This window comes from Chiloscyllium plagiosum, chromosome 21, assembly GCF_004010195.1.
Source record: "Chiloscyllium plagiosum isolate BGI_BamShark_2017 chromosome 21, ASM401019v2, whole genome shotgun sequence".
Classification (NCBI taxonomy): Eukaryota; Metazoa; Chordata; class Chondrichthyes; order Orectolobiformes; family Hemiscylliidae; genus Chiloscyllium; species Chiloscyllium plagiosum.
The window spans coordinates 20,510,946-20,525,164 of record NC_057730.1 but is presented as its reverse complement, the minus strand read 5'-3'; the positions used below and the strand labels follow the sequence as shown (position 1 = coordinate 20,525,164).

General features: G+C 43.5%; 2 protein-coding genes across 2 annotated transcripts in view; one reads left to right on the top strand and one right to left on the bottom strand.

The window, feature by feature from the left end:
- Positions 1-806: 806 nt before the first annotated feature.
- Positions 807-5,519, bottom strand: snu13b (SNU13 homolog, small nuclear ribonucleoprotein b (U4/U6.U5)). The gene is made up of 3 exons (XM_043711418.1): positions 5,370-5,519; positions 2,197-2,317; positions 807-1,241 (listed from the first exon to the last, which is right to left on the bottom strand). The coding sequence occupies exons 1-3, from the start codon at positions 5,370-5,372 to the stop codon at positions 979-981; spliced, it is 387 nt and encodes a 128-aa protein (XP_043567353.1). The 5' UTR covers positions 5,373-5,519; the 3' UTR covers positions 807-978.
- Positions 5,520-7,540: 2,021 nt separating this feature from the next.
- LOC122560609 (cytochrome b-c1 complex subunit 2, mitochondrial) overlaps positions 7,541-14,219 on the top strand; it is a 24,843-nt gene continuing 18,164 nt past the window's right edge. Inside the window, exon 1 of the mRNA XM_043711414.1 lies at positions 7,541-7,678. Within this exon, the coding sequence (XP_043567349.1) occupies positions 7,637-7,678 (42 nt within the window). The 5' untranslated portion in view covers positions 7,541-7,636. The remainder of the gene's footprint in view (positions 7,679-14,219) is intronic.

Below are 14,219 nucleotides of genomic sequence, written 5' to 3'. Positions count from 1 at the left end.
TATATGTACAAAGTGGCTTTGTTGGTGCTACTGCTATCCCCACAGGTGTAGGAATTTCTTACACCTCCAGTAGAGTACAAGTTTCTATTATCTACATCTATCTCTTCTGTAATCTTCACTTCTACCTGGCTTTAACTATCAATGTGAGCTATTTGGCTTTGACTATCAAGGTGAGTACATACACGTAGTCTACCTACACTTGTGTCACACATGGCAAGTGACTGGAGGGTGACTCAGGAGGGGAAAAACTTGATCTACTCTTTGCAAAGAAGGCAGGGCAAGTGACTGAGGTGGTAGTGGATGAGTACCTTGGACTAGTGATTATAACTTAGATCAGGTTTATTCTTTTCCATAACTATTAAAAACTAAGTTATAAAGTGGAGGAAGGCCAATTTTGACTATTAGCTGGATGGGTACTTGAACAGCAAGGGTTTAAAAGGGATATGGGCCAAATGCTAGCAAACAGGACTAGATTAATTTAGAATATCCAGTTGGTATGGATAATTTAGATCAGTCTTTTATGCTGTACATCTGACTAATTTAGGGATAGACAAATAATTGACCATGCCATTAACATCCACATCCCTGAATGAATACTGGAAGAAATCCAACTCATTACATCTCTATCAAAAACTGGTATTAGGTGAAAGGCAGGATAAGAAAAGCTTACACTGATGGAAAGACAAAATTTACCTTTTGGATTAGGGACTACTGACCTTTGCTACCATCTAAAGTTAGAGAGTTCTGTTATACAATGCCAGTCCAGCATTTGAAAGAATTTTCAGAGGTATACACATTAGACAGTGTTCAGACAAAGCACTTTTATTTAAGAAATTAAAGTAGATTATAAATGCACCCTTTGAACAATCCTGCCACAATGTTCAAAAGCATCTTAGAAAAAAAGTGGAATGTACATGACTGATGGTTTGAAGCCATTCCTGTTCAGCCATTTAATATTCCACTGACTGTCACATCAATTCAAACCAGTAAACGTTCAACTGCCTGTTGAACAGACTGAATCTGTGGTTTCAGCTGAGAGCCTTCCTTTATGGTGACAGAGGATGCAATGACAGGCCGACACACACCACATGCACGGCCCAGAGCCTGTTTAGATCTTACAAAAACGTAAGGCACATTTTTATCTTCGCAGAGAAGAGGTAAGTGAAGGATAATCTCCAACGGTTCAGCATCAGCAGCCATCACTATGAATTCAGCAATTCCTCTGTTCAAGGTCTTGGTGGCTGCAAAGACATATTTCTATTAATTCTCTCTAGCTTAGTGAGGTGAGGAGAAAGGCAAAGGAAGCATTCCCCCCCCTCTGCACAGAACAGTTGAGTAAAGAAACTGATTCCACCTCCTCCAAATTAAACCTACCAAATAAATAATTCCTAGAGGCCTGGCACTCCAAACAACACCATAAACAAACACTAAATCTAGATGCCATCTATCAACCCCTCAGAAAATGAACAGGAAATGACATCACCACAAATCCCAGGAACCCCATCCAGGAGAAAGATATAAATAGAAAACAGGAGACAACAGCTTCGCGTCACTTGGAGGTCACCACTGATGATGTTACCTAGCCAGGTAATGAAACATCTGGATATCAAACCTACAGCTCAGCGAGCAGACCTACACCCCATTAAACCTAATGATAGACCCACAGCCAGTACTTTTGATTCCCTTGTGAACCTCTACATAAAGAGCTGATGGAATATCAATTATAAGTAAACTGCTTTAACGTGTACAAAGTTAAAAATCACAACACCAGGTTATAGTCCAAACAGGTTTAATTGGAAGCACACTAGCTTTCGGAGCGACGCTCCTTCATCAGGTGGTAGTGGAGGGCTCAATCCTACACACAGAATTTATAGCAAAAATTTGCAGTGTGATGTAAAGAAGTGAAACTATCACTGTATTCTAACAGATGAAAGGCTTAACAGACAATCAATTTTTCAATGTATAATTTCAGTTACATCACACTGCAAATTTTTGCTATAAATTCTGTGTTACGATCGAGCCCTCCACTATCACCTGATGAAGGAGCGTCGCTCCGAAAGCTAGTGTGCTTCCAATTAAACCGGTTGGACTATAACTTGGTGTTGTGTGATTTTTAACTTTGTACACCCCAGTCCAACACCGGCATCTCCGAATCATGCTTTAATGTGCACACTGTACTTAGGAACTTTAAAGTACCTTCATTAGCTCCTTTTCGAAGCTGTTTATAGTTCCCAGCTTGCTGCACAAGATCTAGAATTGTCTTTGTTAGCTGGGCATCCGCAAGAGGATATGCTTTAGGGTTAACGTCTTGCTCCGTCTACATTGAAAAAAAGTTGCATTTGTTAGAGCTAAATATATACTATACCCAGACCGTATTGTTCATGATATATACAAAAGATTAAATGGAAATGTATTTATTATCCCTCCATTTGTGGATGACAAAATGCTAAAGATATTAAATCATAGAGGGTGCAGAAAAGATTTAAAAGGATGTTACCAGGACTTTTGGGGGGAGAGAGGAGAGAAGGGGAAGGACAAGAGAAGAGTCAATTATAAGAAGAGGCTGGATGACCTTAAAGAGAAGTTAGACCAAAGGGTCTCTTTCCATGCTGTACATCTCTATGACCCTATAGATAAAGGTAAATAGCAAAAAAGACTTTTCCCTAGGGTAGGGGGGTTTGAAATTAGAAGGCATTGTTTTTTTTAGGTGAGAAGGGAAAGATTTAGAAAGGACCCAAGGGGCAATATGTGCCCCCATAGGGTGGTTCTTGTGTAAAATTAACTGCCAGATGAAGTGGTAGATGAAGGTACAGTTAATATTTAAGAGACATTTGGATGTGAATAGGAAAGGCTGAGAGACACATGGGCCAAATACAACCAGACTAATTTAGGATATCTCATTGGCATGGACATGTTGGACTGAAGGGTCTGTTTCCATATTGTATAACTGACAAAAATTGACTGAGGAGGGTGGTCTTGGGTTACGGGAGGATATAGATTGTTCAGATGGACTGATGGAACTTAATTATGAAAAAAAAGAGAGGTGATGCACTTTGGAAGTAGTAGCACTCACTGAATGGCAGGAAGCTGACAGGAACAGATCCCTGATGGGGACAGTTAAGGAGGCATTCAGGACACTTGCCTTTCAGTCATGGAGCTGTACAAAACTTTTAATTAGGCCACAGTTGGAGGACTGTGTGTAGTTCTGGCCACCACATTATAGGAAGGATATGACTGCATTGGAAGTAGTGCAAAGGAGATTCGCCAGGATGTTACCTGGGAAGGAACATTTCAACTAAGAGGCAGGATAGATTAGATTAGATTCCCTACAGTGTGGAAACAGGCCCTTCAGCCCAACCAGTCCACACCGACCCTCTGAAGAGTAACCTACCCAGGCCCATTTCCCTCTGACTAATGAATCTAACACTACGGGCAATTTAGCATGGCCAATTCACCTGACCTGTACATCTTTGGACTGTGGGAGGAAACTGGAGCACCTGGAGGAAACCCACGCAGACACTGGGAGAATGTGCAAACTCCACACAGACAGCTGCCCAAGGCTGGAATCGAACCTGGGACCCTGGAGCAGTCAGGCAGCAGTGCTAACCACTGAGCTGGGGCTGTTCTCTTGGGAGCAGACAGGATTGGGGAGGGACCTGACTGAAGTGCATAAAAGATTGAGGGGCATGCACAAAGATAGAAGCAGTCATTTCAATTAGTTGAACGGTCAATAACAAAGGGACATTGGGCCATTCCATTGCAGTGGTGGCATGCCTAACTCTGGGCTAGGAAGCTCAGATTCAAGTTCAACCTGCTTCAGGTGTGTAATAACAGCTGTGAACAGAAATGGAAAATTTCTATCAAGAGGAGTATAATTTTAAGGTGAAAAGCAGATGGTTTAGAGGGGATTTTAGGAAGGAGCGTTCACCCACAGGGTGGTAAAAATCCACTACTTGGGAGGGTGGAAGCAGGAAACATCTCAACCTTCACTAAAGTACTTGGATGAGTACTTGAAATGTCAAAACATCAAGGCCATCAGCCAAGTGCTGGAAGTGAGTGTGTTAGATTTAAAGCAGCTTAGTGCAGTCTCTAAGGGCCTCTTTTGTACTGTATGATTCTATGATAAAGTATATTAAGAAATTATAAAAGGGACATGGAATTGTATTGCTCCACAATAATCGATCCAGAGGGTAGCAGGGTCTGTAATTAATTATTTGAAAGGAGGCATCAAAAGAATGTTACACAGGTTGCTATATTCACACCAGTTCCCTACAAGAGCAACTTTGCCAGTCCCACTCCTTGGCCTTTACCTACAGCTCTACCATTTTGTACCTTCTGGCAAGATTTAAGAGAAAATATTACTCCATTGGAGGCAGTTCACAGAAGGTTCACTAGGGTGATCCCCAGTATGGAGAGATTGCCTTATCAGCAAAAGTTGAACAGGTTGGTCACTATTCACTGGAGTTAAAAGAATGAGAAGTGATTTCAGTGAAACATAGGATTTTTAAGGGCTTGACAAGGTAGCTGCTGAGAGGATGTTTCCCCTCATGGGAGTGTCAGGGACCAGAGGGCATAGCCTCAGAGTTAAAGGGCACCAATTTAAGACTGAAATGAGGAGGAATTTCAGTAAGAATTCTCTCTCTTCGGAACTCCTTGCCACAGAGAGCTGTGGGAGCAGAGTCCTTGTGCATATTTAAGGCTGAGTTCGATAGATTCTTGATCACACGAAATCCTCTTATTTCTTTGGGTTATTATTCAGGTCCCTTTTGAAAGGCACGACTGGGTCTGCCTCCAGGCAGTGCGCCGCTAAACACGCGCTACTTTTTAAAACCAAAATGTCAAAAAAAAAAATCACATCAGGTCAGGTTGAGAGATTTTTAACTTTGTCCACGCCAGTCCAACACTGGCACTTCGAAAGAATGCCCTGTGATAGAAATGTTAAAAACGTATTTGGGGATAACCCTGGAGACAATGTTATCCCAGCGGCCTTGGCCGAAAAGCTGGAAAGAGAGATTGGGTTGGATCTCTCTTGGCCAGCACCGACAGGATGGGCGGGTTGGTCCCCACGAGTGTCGCACATGCAATTCCCCACCAGGTTGTCAACAGGGCCCGAAGATGACAGCCACCCCCAGGTTTAAAGAAAATAAGGAGCAGGAGGGGAGGTCACTCGGTCTAGAGAAGCTGCAAAACCGTTAATCCAGGCTCACTGAGCTCCGCGGGGGTCAGGGCATAAGCCGGCTGCGGTAGGCTCTGCATCCTGTGGCCGCTCCGGAGGAAACGTGACCCGGGGCCTGCGGCTTCCACACGCGGGACGGATGGACTGGCTGGCTGGCTGCCGGCCTCCCTCCTTCAATCTATTATTCACTTACCATCTCCCTCTTCAGGTGATCCGAGTTCGTAAACGACTTCTCGCTGTCCCCTCAGCTGTCGCTTCACGGAGGACAAACCCGAACACCGAGCGCCGCACTCACGACTCTCACTATAACCGCTAACACCAACGGGACAACTGTGGCAAGAGCAAACCTCCCTGTTATCACTGGCTTTGGAGGCTCACAGCGCCACCTCCGTTGGGATGTATCAATTACAAATGAAAGCCATGGTTAAGAGATACCGTTGTTGGACTGGGGTGTACAAAGTTAAAAATCACACACCACCACCAGGGTATAGCCCAGCAGGTTTAATTGAAAGCACTAGCTTTCGGAGCGCTGCTCCTTCATCAGGTGGTTGTGGAGTACACAATTGTAAGACACAGAATTTCTAGCAAAAGTTTACGGATGAACAAATGAAAGCTTTAGCCATCGAGAGCTCACTTAATTGAGAATGGACACACAGTATCAGCAACAAAATATCTAATTTATCTTTAAGGAATTTATTGGTAGAAGAATTAAGAACCGATTAATGGAGAAAATTAGCCAGGATTCTAACCAACAGTATCTGTCTCTGGAAGTACAGGGATCAATCCTTGGGCAGTGTTGTTCTTGGAAGTTCTGCCACTGTGTTGTTCTGGATTTGGATTCTTGTATGATTTTCTCTCATTCAAGTCTGTGGTCTGACATTATTGATGATTCAATATATTCTTTCATCTCTAACATTGGTTACACTTCTGAAGACTTTGAGTCTGTAGTTTGACTTCTCAGCAGAAGTAGCTGGGTGGCATGGTGGCACAGTGGTTAGCATTGCTGCCTCACAGCGCCAGAGACCTGGGTTCAATCCTCACTTCAGGCTGTACATTCTCCCTGTGTTGGTGTGGGTTTCCTCCCACAGTCCAAAAATGTGCAGGTTAGGTGAATTGGCCATGCTAAATTGCCCTAGTGTTAGGGGAATGGGTCTGGGTGGGTTGCTCTTTGGAGGGTTGGTGTGGACTTGTTCGGCCAAAGGGCCTGTTTCTGCACTGTAAGTAATCTAATCTAACTTCCTTGTTACAATTGAGTTAGCTGTCTGTTTAACTCAGCTTTTTCCTGCAATTAACCCCTTTACTTCAGAACATTCCTTCTGCAGGCAGAGTTAATTTCCCATTTGTCACAAAACAGTGTTATCTCCTCTTTCCTAGGAAACAGCCTGTTTATGTTGTTTATTCCCAGAAATGCTTAATTGCACATTGCTTTTAATTTCTTTATAACAGTTTCTCCTTATCCATTTCAGCTCAAGAAACAATTTATTCCAGAAACAGTTATTGCTGCTTCGTTCAATTCAGTTATTAACATGTTGAAGTTTTGACATGTCAGCAGGTCTAGCAGCATCTGTGGAGAGAAACAGATTGAATTTGAATCCAATGTGAATCGTCTTAAGAACTGAAGAGAGATGGAATGTGTTGGGATTTATGCTGTTGTTAGAGAATGAAGTCTCTTATCCATCTAGCTCATGACCTCCAGGAACTTCATAGCACTAGTACCCACCCTCCACATTCCACCTCTGTCTCTGTGACTGGGCTTCCACCCGGACTGCACAGCACATAACCGGTAGCATTTTCATGGTTCTGTATGGTCATTGAACTTGAAATGTTAAATCTGCTTTCTCTCCACAGATGCCACCAGAGTTGCTAAGTTTCTCTCGGAGCGACATGGAGGCCTGGGTTCAATTCCACCCACGTGACCGTCTATGTGGAGTCAACACAATCCAAGGCTAGGTGGATTGGCCATGCTAAATTGTCCATATTCTCCAGGAATGTGTAGATTGGTAGAGCGGCTGTGGGAAATGCAGGGTTCCAGGGATAGAGTGGGGCGGATCTGGATGAAATGTTCTTTGAAGGATTGGTGCAGATTTGTTGGCTGAACACACTGTTTTTGTTTTTAATTTCTGTTTTTAATTTCAGATCTCCATCATCAGCAGTATTTTACTTTTAGACAAGGTTAAAGTATTTGTTTTTAGGTTTGGTAACTTTGCAGTTTTAGTAATCTATTGTACACTTGTCAAATTGCTATATTGACTCAAACTATGAATTCAATGTATTCATGTTGTCTCGTTTTATTAAAAGTAGTCATACGTTTGTTGTCACATTGTGTAGGTCACAAACCTGATGATGATTGGTGGAGCCATAGGCGCATCAGGTCACTGATGGTCCGCCATATTGTGTAGGTCACAAGTCTGGAAGCCGGTGAGCCGCCATATTGTGGGGGTCAGAGCTCCGGCGGAGACGATGAGGTCGGTGAGGAGGGTGAATTCTACACTCGCAAACCTTGTAAGTGTCTCGGTTTAGATCTTCACGGAACACGTCGCTTACTCGAGAAGCGCTCGGTCCCGTGTCTTTAGACCTGCAGATCGTAAGTTACCGGTGATTCTGGTACGGTACAGGCCTCTGCTCGGGTAGGAGCGGCGCCTCGGTATTTCAGCGCCTACTCGCGTGTGGTCTCGGTCCCAAACCGATACTGACCCTCTCTGCGTCCAGTCGGACTGGAATCCGAATACTGGGGAAGCCGCTGTGTGAAGTTGGTGCTAGGAGGTTGCTGAAGGTCATCCACTGGCTAGACTTGAGACTCCACCTGTCTGTTTGGTTGAAACAGTCAGAAACACTGTCCTCCTATTCTATAATATGTTTTGTAAATTGTGTTTTCATAAAAAGTCATTTGTTTTATGTTCAAAATCACGAAATGCAGCCACTACTACCTACGTAGGGATTTGACATTGTAAAGGTTATTTCGATATACGATCCAGCTCATAGAGATGTACAGCATGGAAACAGACCCTTCGGTCCAACCCGTCCATGCTGACCAGATATCCCAACCCAATCTAGTCCCACCTGCTAGCACCCAGCCCATATCCCTCCCTATTCATATACCTATCCAAATGCCTCTTAAATGTTGCAATTGTACCAGCCTCCACCACTTCCTCTGGCAGCTCATTCCATACATTTACCACCCTCTGTGTGAAAACGTTGTCCCTTAGGTCTCTTTTATATCTTTCCCCTCTCACGCTAAACCTATGCCCTCTAGTTCTGGACTCCCTGACCCCAGGGAAAAGACTTTACCTATTTACCCTATCCATGCCCCTCAATTTTGTAAACCTCTATAAGGTCACCCCTCAGCCTCTGACACTCCAGGGAAAACAGCCCCAGCCTGTTCAGCCTCTCCCTGTAGCTCTCATCCTCCAACCCTGGCAACATCTTTGTAAACCATTTCTGAACCCTTCAAGTTTCACAACATCTTTCCAATAGGAAAGAGACCAGAATTGCATGCAATATTCCACCAGTTGCCTAACCAATGTCCTGTACAGCTGCAACATGACCTCCCAACTCCTGTACTCAATAGTCTGACCAATAAAAGAAAGTATATCAAATGCCTTCTTCACTATCCTATCTACCTGCGAATCCACTTTCAAGGAGCTCTGAACCTGCACTCCAGGGTCTCTTTGTTCAGCAACACTCCCTAGGACCTTACCATTAAGTGTATAAGTCCTGCTAAAATTTGCTTTTCCAAAGTGCAGCTGCTTGCATTTATCTGAATTAAACTCCATCTGCCACTTCTCAGCCCATTGGCCCATCTGGTCAAGATCCTGTTATAATCTGAGGTAGCCTTCTTCGTTGTCCACTACACCTCCAATTTTGGTGTCATCTGCAAACTTACTAACTGTACCTCTTATGCTTGCATCCAAATCATTTATGTAAATGACAAAAAGTAGAGAACCCAGCACTGATCCTTGTGGCACTCCACTGGTCACAGGCCTCCAATCTGAAAAACAACCCATCCACCACCCACCCTCTGTCTTCTACCTTGGAGCCAGTTCTGTATCCAAATGACTAGTTCTCCCTGTATTCTATGAGATCGAACTTTGCTAATCAGTCTCCCATGGGGAATGACTTACTGAAGTCCATATAGATCACATCTTCTGCTCTGCCTCGTCAAGTCTCTTTGTTACTTCTTCAAAAAACTCAATCAAGCTTGTGAGACATGATTTCTCACGCACATTGTTTTGGAACTTTGGAAAAAAAAGTCAAAACAACAGCAGTTTTAAAAGGGAGAAGAACAGACAAAGGAAGCACATGGTGAGGACAGTGCAGGAGAGAGAGACAGAACCTCGAATTTTGTATTTCTATTTCAGTAATAATAGTGTTGGAGTAGCAAAATTGTCAAACATCTTTATATGTCTTTTGTTAAAGTGTGGTTTATCATTAATAGATTTAGTTATGTTGAGGTGAGAGCAATTGCCCTTGACATCAAGGTAATATTTGTGTATTAGGAAGCACTAACACAGCTGGATTCAATTGCAGGGGTGGTGGAATCTCTCCACTGGTTAGAGTCATGCTTAACACAAAGGTGGCCATGGTTGCCATCTTTATCCTATCACTATAGGTACACCTCAAGTATCTGAGGCCTGACTATCTGCTGCTGCTTTAACACTGAGCTCCCCTCCATCATTAAAGTCAGAAGTGGGGATATTTGCTGATGATAGTGCAGAACATTGTACAGTTTGCAACTTGCAAATACTGAAGCACATTGTCTTGCTGCACGTGGATACCTGAACAACATTCAAGTTTGGGCTCATAAGTGGCAAGTGTTGGGCAGTAACCATCTCCCACTGAGATTCAATGGCATTATTATTGACCAGAAATTGAACTGGCTGAGCTATGGAAATACTTGGCTACTGAGTCAAGTCTGCAGCAGGTAATTCACTTTGTGTCTCCCACAGCATGTCCACAAGGCACAAGTCAGTGTGGCATAGTGACAGTGTGCTTAGCACTGATGCCTCATATGCTGGGACTCAGGTTTGATTCCAGCCCTGTGTGTTTCTGTGTGGAGCTGAAAATGTGTTGCTGGAAAAGCGCAGCAGGTCAGGCAGCATCCAGGGAACAGGAGAATCGACGTTTCGGGCATAAGCCCTGTGTGGTAGAGTTTGCATGTTCTTTCTGTGTCTGCATGGGTTTTCGTCTGATTCTCCAGTTTCCTCCCACAGTCCAAAGATGTGCAGATTAGGTGGATTCGCCATGCTAAATTGTTCTGTAGTGTCCAGGGATGTGCAGTAGGTGGATTAGCAAGAAATGTAAAAACAGGCAGTAAGAGAGTGCTTGAATCGTAGAATCCCTACAGTGTAGAAACAAGCCTTCAGCCCAACAAATCCACACTGACCTTCTGAAGAATATCCTACTCAAACCCATTCCCCTTCCCAATTGCTCTACATTTGTGGGCGGCACGGTGGCACAGTGGTTAGCACTGCTGCCTCACAGCGCCAGAGACCCGGGTTCAATTCCCGACTCAGGCGACTGACTGTGTGGAGTTTGCACGTTCTCCCTGTGTCTGCGTGGGTTTCCTCCGGGTGCTCCGGTTTCCTCCCACAGTCCAAAGATGTGCAGGTTAGGTGAATTGGCCATGCTAAATTGCCCGTAGTGTTAGGTAAAGGGGTAAATGTTCGGGAATGGGTGGGTTACGCTTCGGCGGGTCGGTGTGGACTTGTTGGGCCGAAGGGCCTGTTTCCACACTGTAAGTAATCTAAAAAAAAAAATTTACCCCTGACTAATGCACCTAACCTATATATCCCTGAACAAGAAACTTAAGGCAAAAGTAAACAGGGCACTTAGAAATTGGGGAAAAATGGAAAACCAAGAAGTTGGTGAGGAATTGAACGTATATTTTGCATCAGTTGTGATGGTACAGGATTCTAATAACATTTCAAAAATACTAAATCAAGGGGCCAAAGGTGGAGAGGAAGTAATCACAAAACCTATCACTAGAGAAATTGTAAATAGTTGTGCCCCAGCAGACACCCTGCTGCACTTCACTAGTGAAAACTTGCCAATCTGAAAAAGATTGTTTAAGTTTTCTGACATGCTGTCAAAGTCCCACCCCTCATCTTGTACAGCAACCTATAATATGACATTTAACAAATTTTTTGGAAATATCTACTAGTTCTCCCCTAGCTACTGTGTATGTTATTTTCTGAAAAACTTAATAAATTAGCTGAATTTCCAGTTCACACTGCTATATTGGCACTGCCTGATCAAATCATGATTTTCTAAACATCCTGCTACAACCCCCTCAAGAAAGGATTCTAGCAGCTTCCTTATGGCAGGGAATGTTAGGCTAATGAGCCTTTAGCTTTCTGTCTTCTGCATTCCCCACCGCCCCTCCTTTTTTTTTGTATAAAGGTATTACATTTGTTATTCTTCAAACCACTGACACCCTTATAGAATGTAGTAAATTTCCTTTTGTACACCTTAGGATGCAGGCTATCCAGTAATGTGGACTGGTAAGCCTTGCATCTACTTAGGGTTACTGTAAGAAAGAGCAAAATTAGAAATTAACTTCTATGATGCTTTTTGAGACAAGGAACAAGAAGGTAGAGTGTAAAACCAATATTGCTTTCAAAGTCTGTTTAACAATGAAAAAAAAACATATAAATTTAAATCTTAGCTGTGGTTTGAGAAATATAGAAAATAGGTACAGGAGTGCAGCGCTTTGAGCCTGCACCACCATTCATTACGATCATGGCTGATCAGGTAATCTCAGTATCTCATTCCCACCCTCTCTCCATACCCCTTTATCCCTTTAGCCACAAGGGACATGTTCAATTCCTTCTTGAATATTTCTAATGAACTGGCCCCAACAGCTTCCTGTGGGAAAGAGTTCCACAGGTTCATGACTCGCAGTGAAGCAATTCTTCCTCCTCTCAGTCCTGAAAGGCTTACCCCTTATTCTTAGACTGTGACCTCTAGTCCTGGACTTTCCCAACATTGGGAACATTTTTCCCACATCTAGCCTGTCCAGGCCCATCAGGATTTTACCTATGTCTGAGAATCCCCCCATGATTTTTCTAAATTCCAGCGAATACAAGCCGAGTCAGTTTTTCCTCATCTCAGTCTTGCCATCCCGGGAATCAGTCTGGTGAACTTTTGCTAGATTTCTTCAGTAGCAAGAATATCAAATTCCTCAGACTAGAAGATCAAACTGCACACAGTGTCATGATGTAGCCTCACCAAAGCCCTGTATAACTGCAGCAAGACACCCTTACTCTGGTACTCTGAAATCCTCTTGCTATGAAGACCAGTATGCCGTTGGCTTTCCTCACTGCCTGCTACACACCAACCTTCAGCAACTGTGCCACATGACACCCAGATTTTGTTGCACCTTGCCTTTTCCCAAACTGCCACCATTCAGATAATAATCTGCCTTCCTGTTTTGGCGACCAAAGTGGATAACCTCACATTTATCCACATTATATTGTATTTACCAAGTATTTGGCCACTCAGCCAGTCTGTCCAAGTCACCCTGTAGCTTCTTAGCATCCTCCTCACAGCACACACTGCTACTCAGCTTAGTGTCATCTGCAAATTTGGAGATATTGCTTTCAATTCCTTCGTTCCAAGTCATTAAGGTATATTGTGAACAGCTGGGATCACAGCACTGAACCCTAAGGCACCCACTTGTCACTGCCTGCACCCCAATGTTTAATCTAACTCTCTGCTTCCTATCTGTTAACCAGATCTCTATCCATGTTAATACATTACCTCCGATACCATGAGCTTTCATTTTCCTTACTAATCTCTTGTGTGGAACCTTGCCAAGAGCCTGCTGACAGTCCAGATATACAATATCTATTGATTCACCCTTGTCCACTCTACTGGTCACATTCTCAAAACACTCTAGGAGATTTGTCAAACTGATTTGCCTTCAGTGAATCCATGCTGCCTAGGACTGATTCTGTCACCACTTTCCAAATGCTCACTTATTACATTCTTAATTGACTCCAGCATTTTACTCAACACCGGTGTCAGGCTAACCAGTCTATAATTTCCCATTTTCACTCTCCCTCATTTTTTAAAATGCATGGGGTTACATTAGCTACCTTGCTGTCCATTGGAACTCTTCAAGAGTCTACAGAATGCTGGAAAATGATCGCCAATGCGTCTGCTATTTCAGGGGCCACTTAAGCACTCTGGAATGCGGAACATCAGGCCCTGGGGACTTATCGGGTTTTAATCCCATCAATTTCCTCAATGCCAGTTCCTGACTAATAAGGATTTCCTTCAGTTCCTCCTTCATGCTTGACCCTCTGTTACCTAGCATTTCCAGAAGGTTATTTGTGACCTCCTTAGTGAAGTCAGATCCAAAGTTTTTGTTCAACTGGTCTGCTATCTCTTTGTCCATTATGAATTCACCTGATTCTAAATGCAAGTCTTCACCAGTCTTTTTGTCTTCATATATCTATAGAAGCTTTTGTAGTCCGTTTTTGTTTTCCATAAGCTTGCTTTCATATTCTATTTTCCCTTTCTGAATTAAACCCTTTGTCCTCGTCTGCTGAATTTTAACTTTCTCCCAGTCCTCAGGTTTGCTGATTTTTCTAGCCAATTTATATGTCTCCTCTTTGGCTTTCATGCTCTCCCTGATTTCCCTTGTTAACCATGATTGAGTTACCTTCTCTGTTTTACTCTTATGCCAGTTAGAGATGTACAATTTTTGAAGTTCTTTAAATGTCTGCCATTGCCTATCCACCGCCAACCCCTTAAGTATCCTTGGTCAGCTTATCCTAGGCAGTCTCTGGATCAGTGGTGCTGGAAGAGCACAGCAATTCAGGCAGCATCCGACGAGCAGCAAAATCGACGTTTCGGACAAAAGCCCTTCGTCAGGAATAAAGGCAGAGAGCCTGAAGCGTGGAGAGATAAGCTAGAGGAGGGTGGGGGTGGGGAGAAAGTAGCATAGAGTACAATAGGTGAGTGGGGGAGGAGACGAAGCTGATAGGTCAGGGAGGAGAGGGTGGAGTGGATAGGTGGAAAAGGAGCTAGGCAGGTCGGA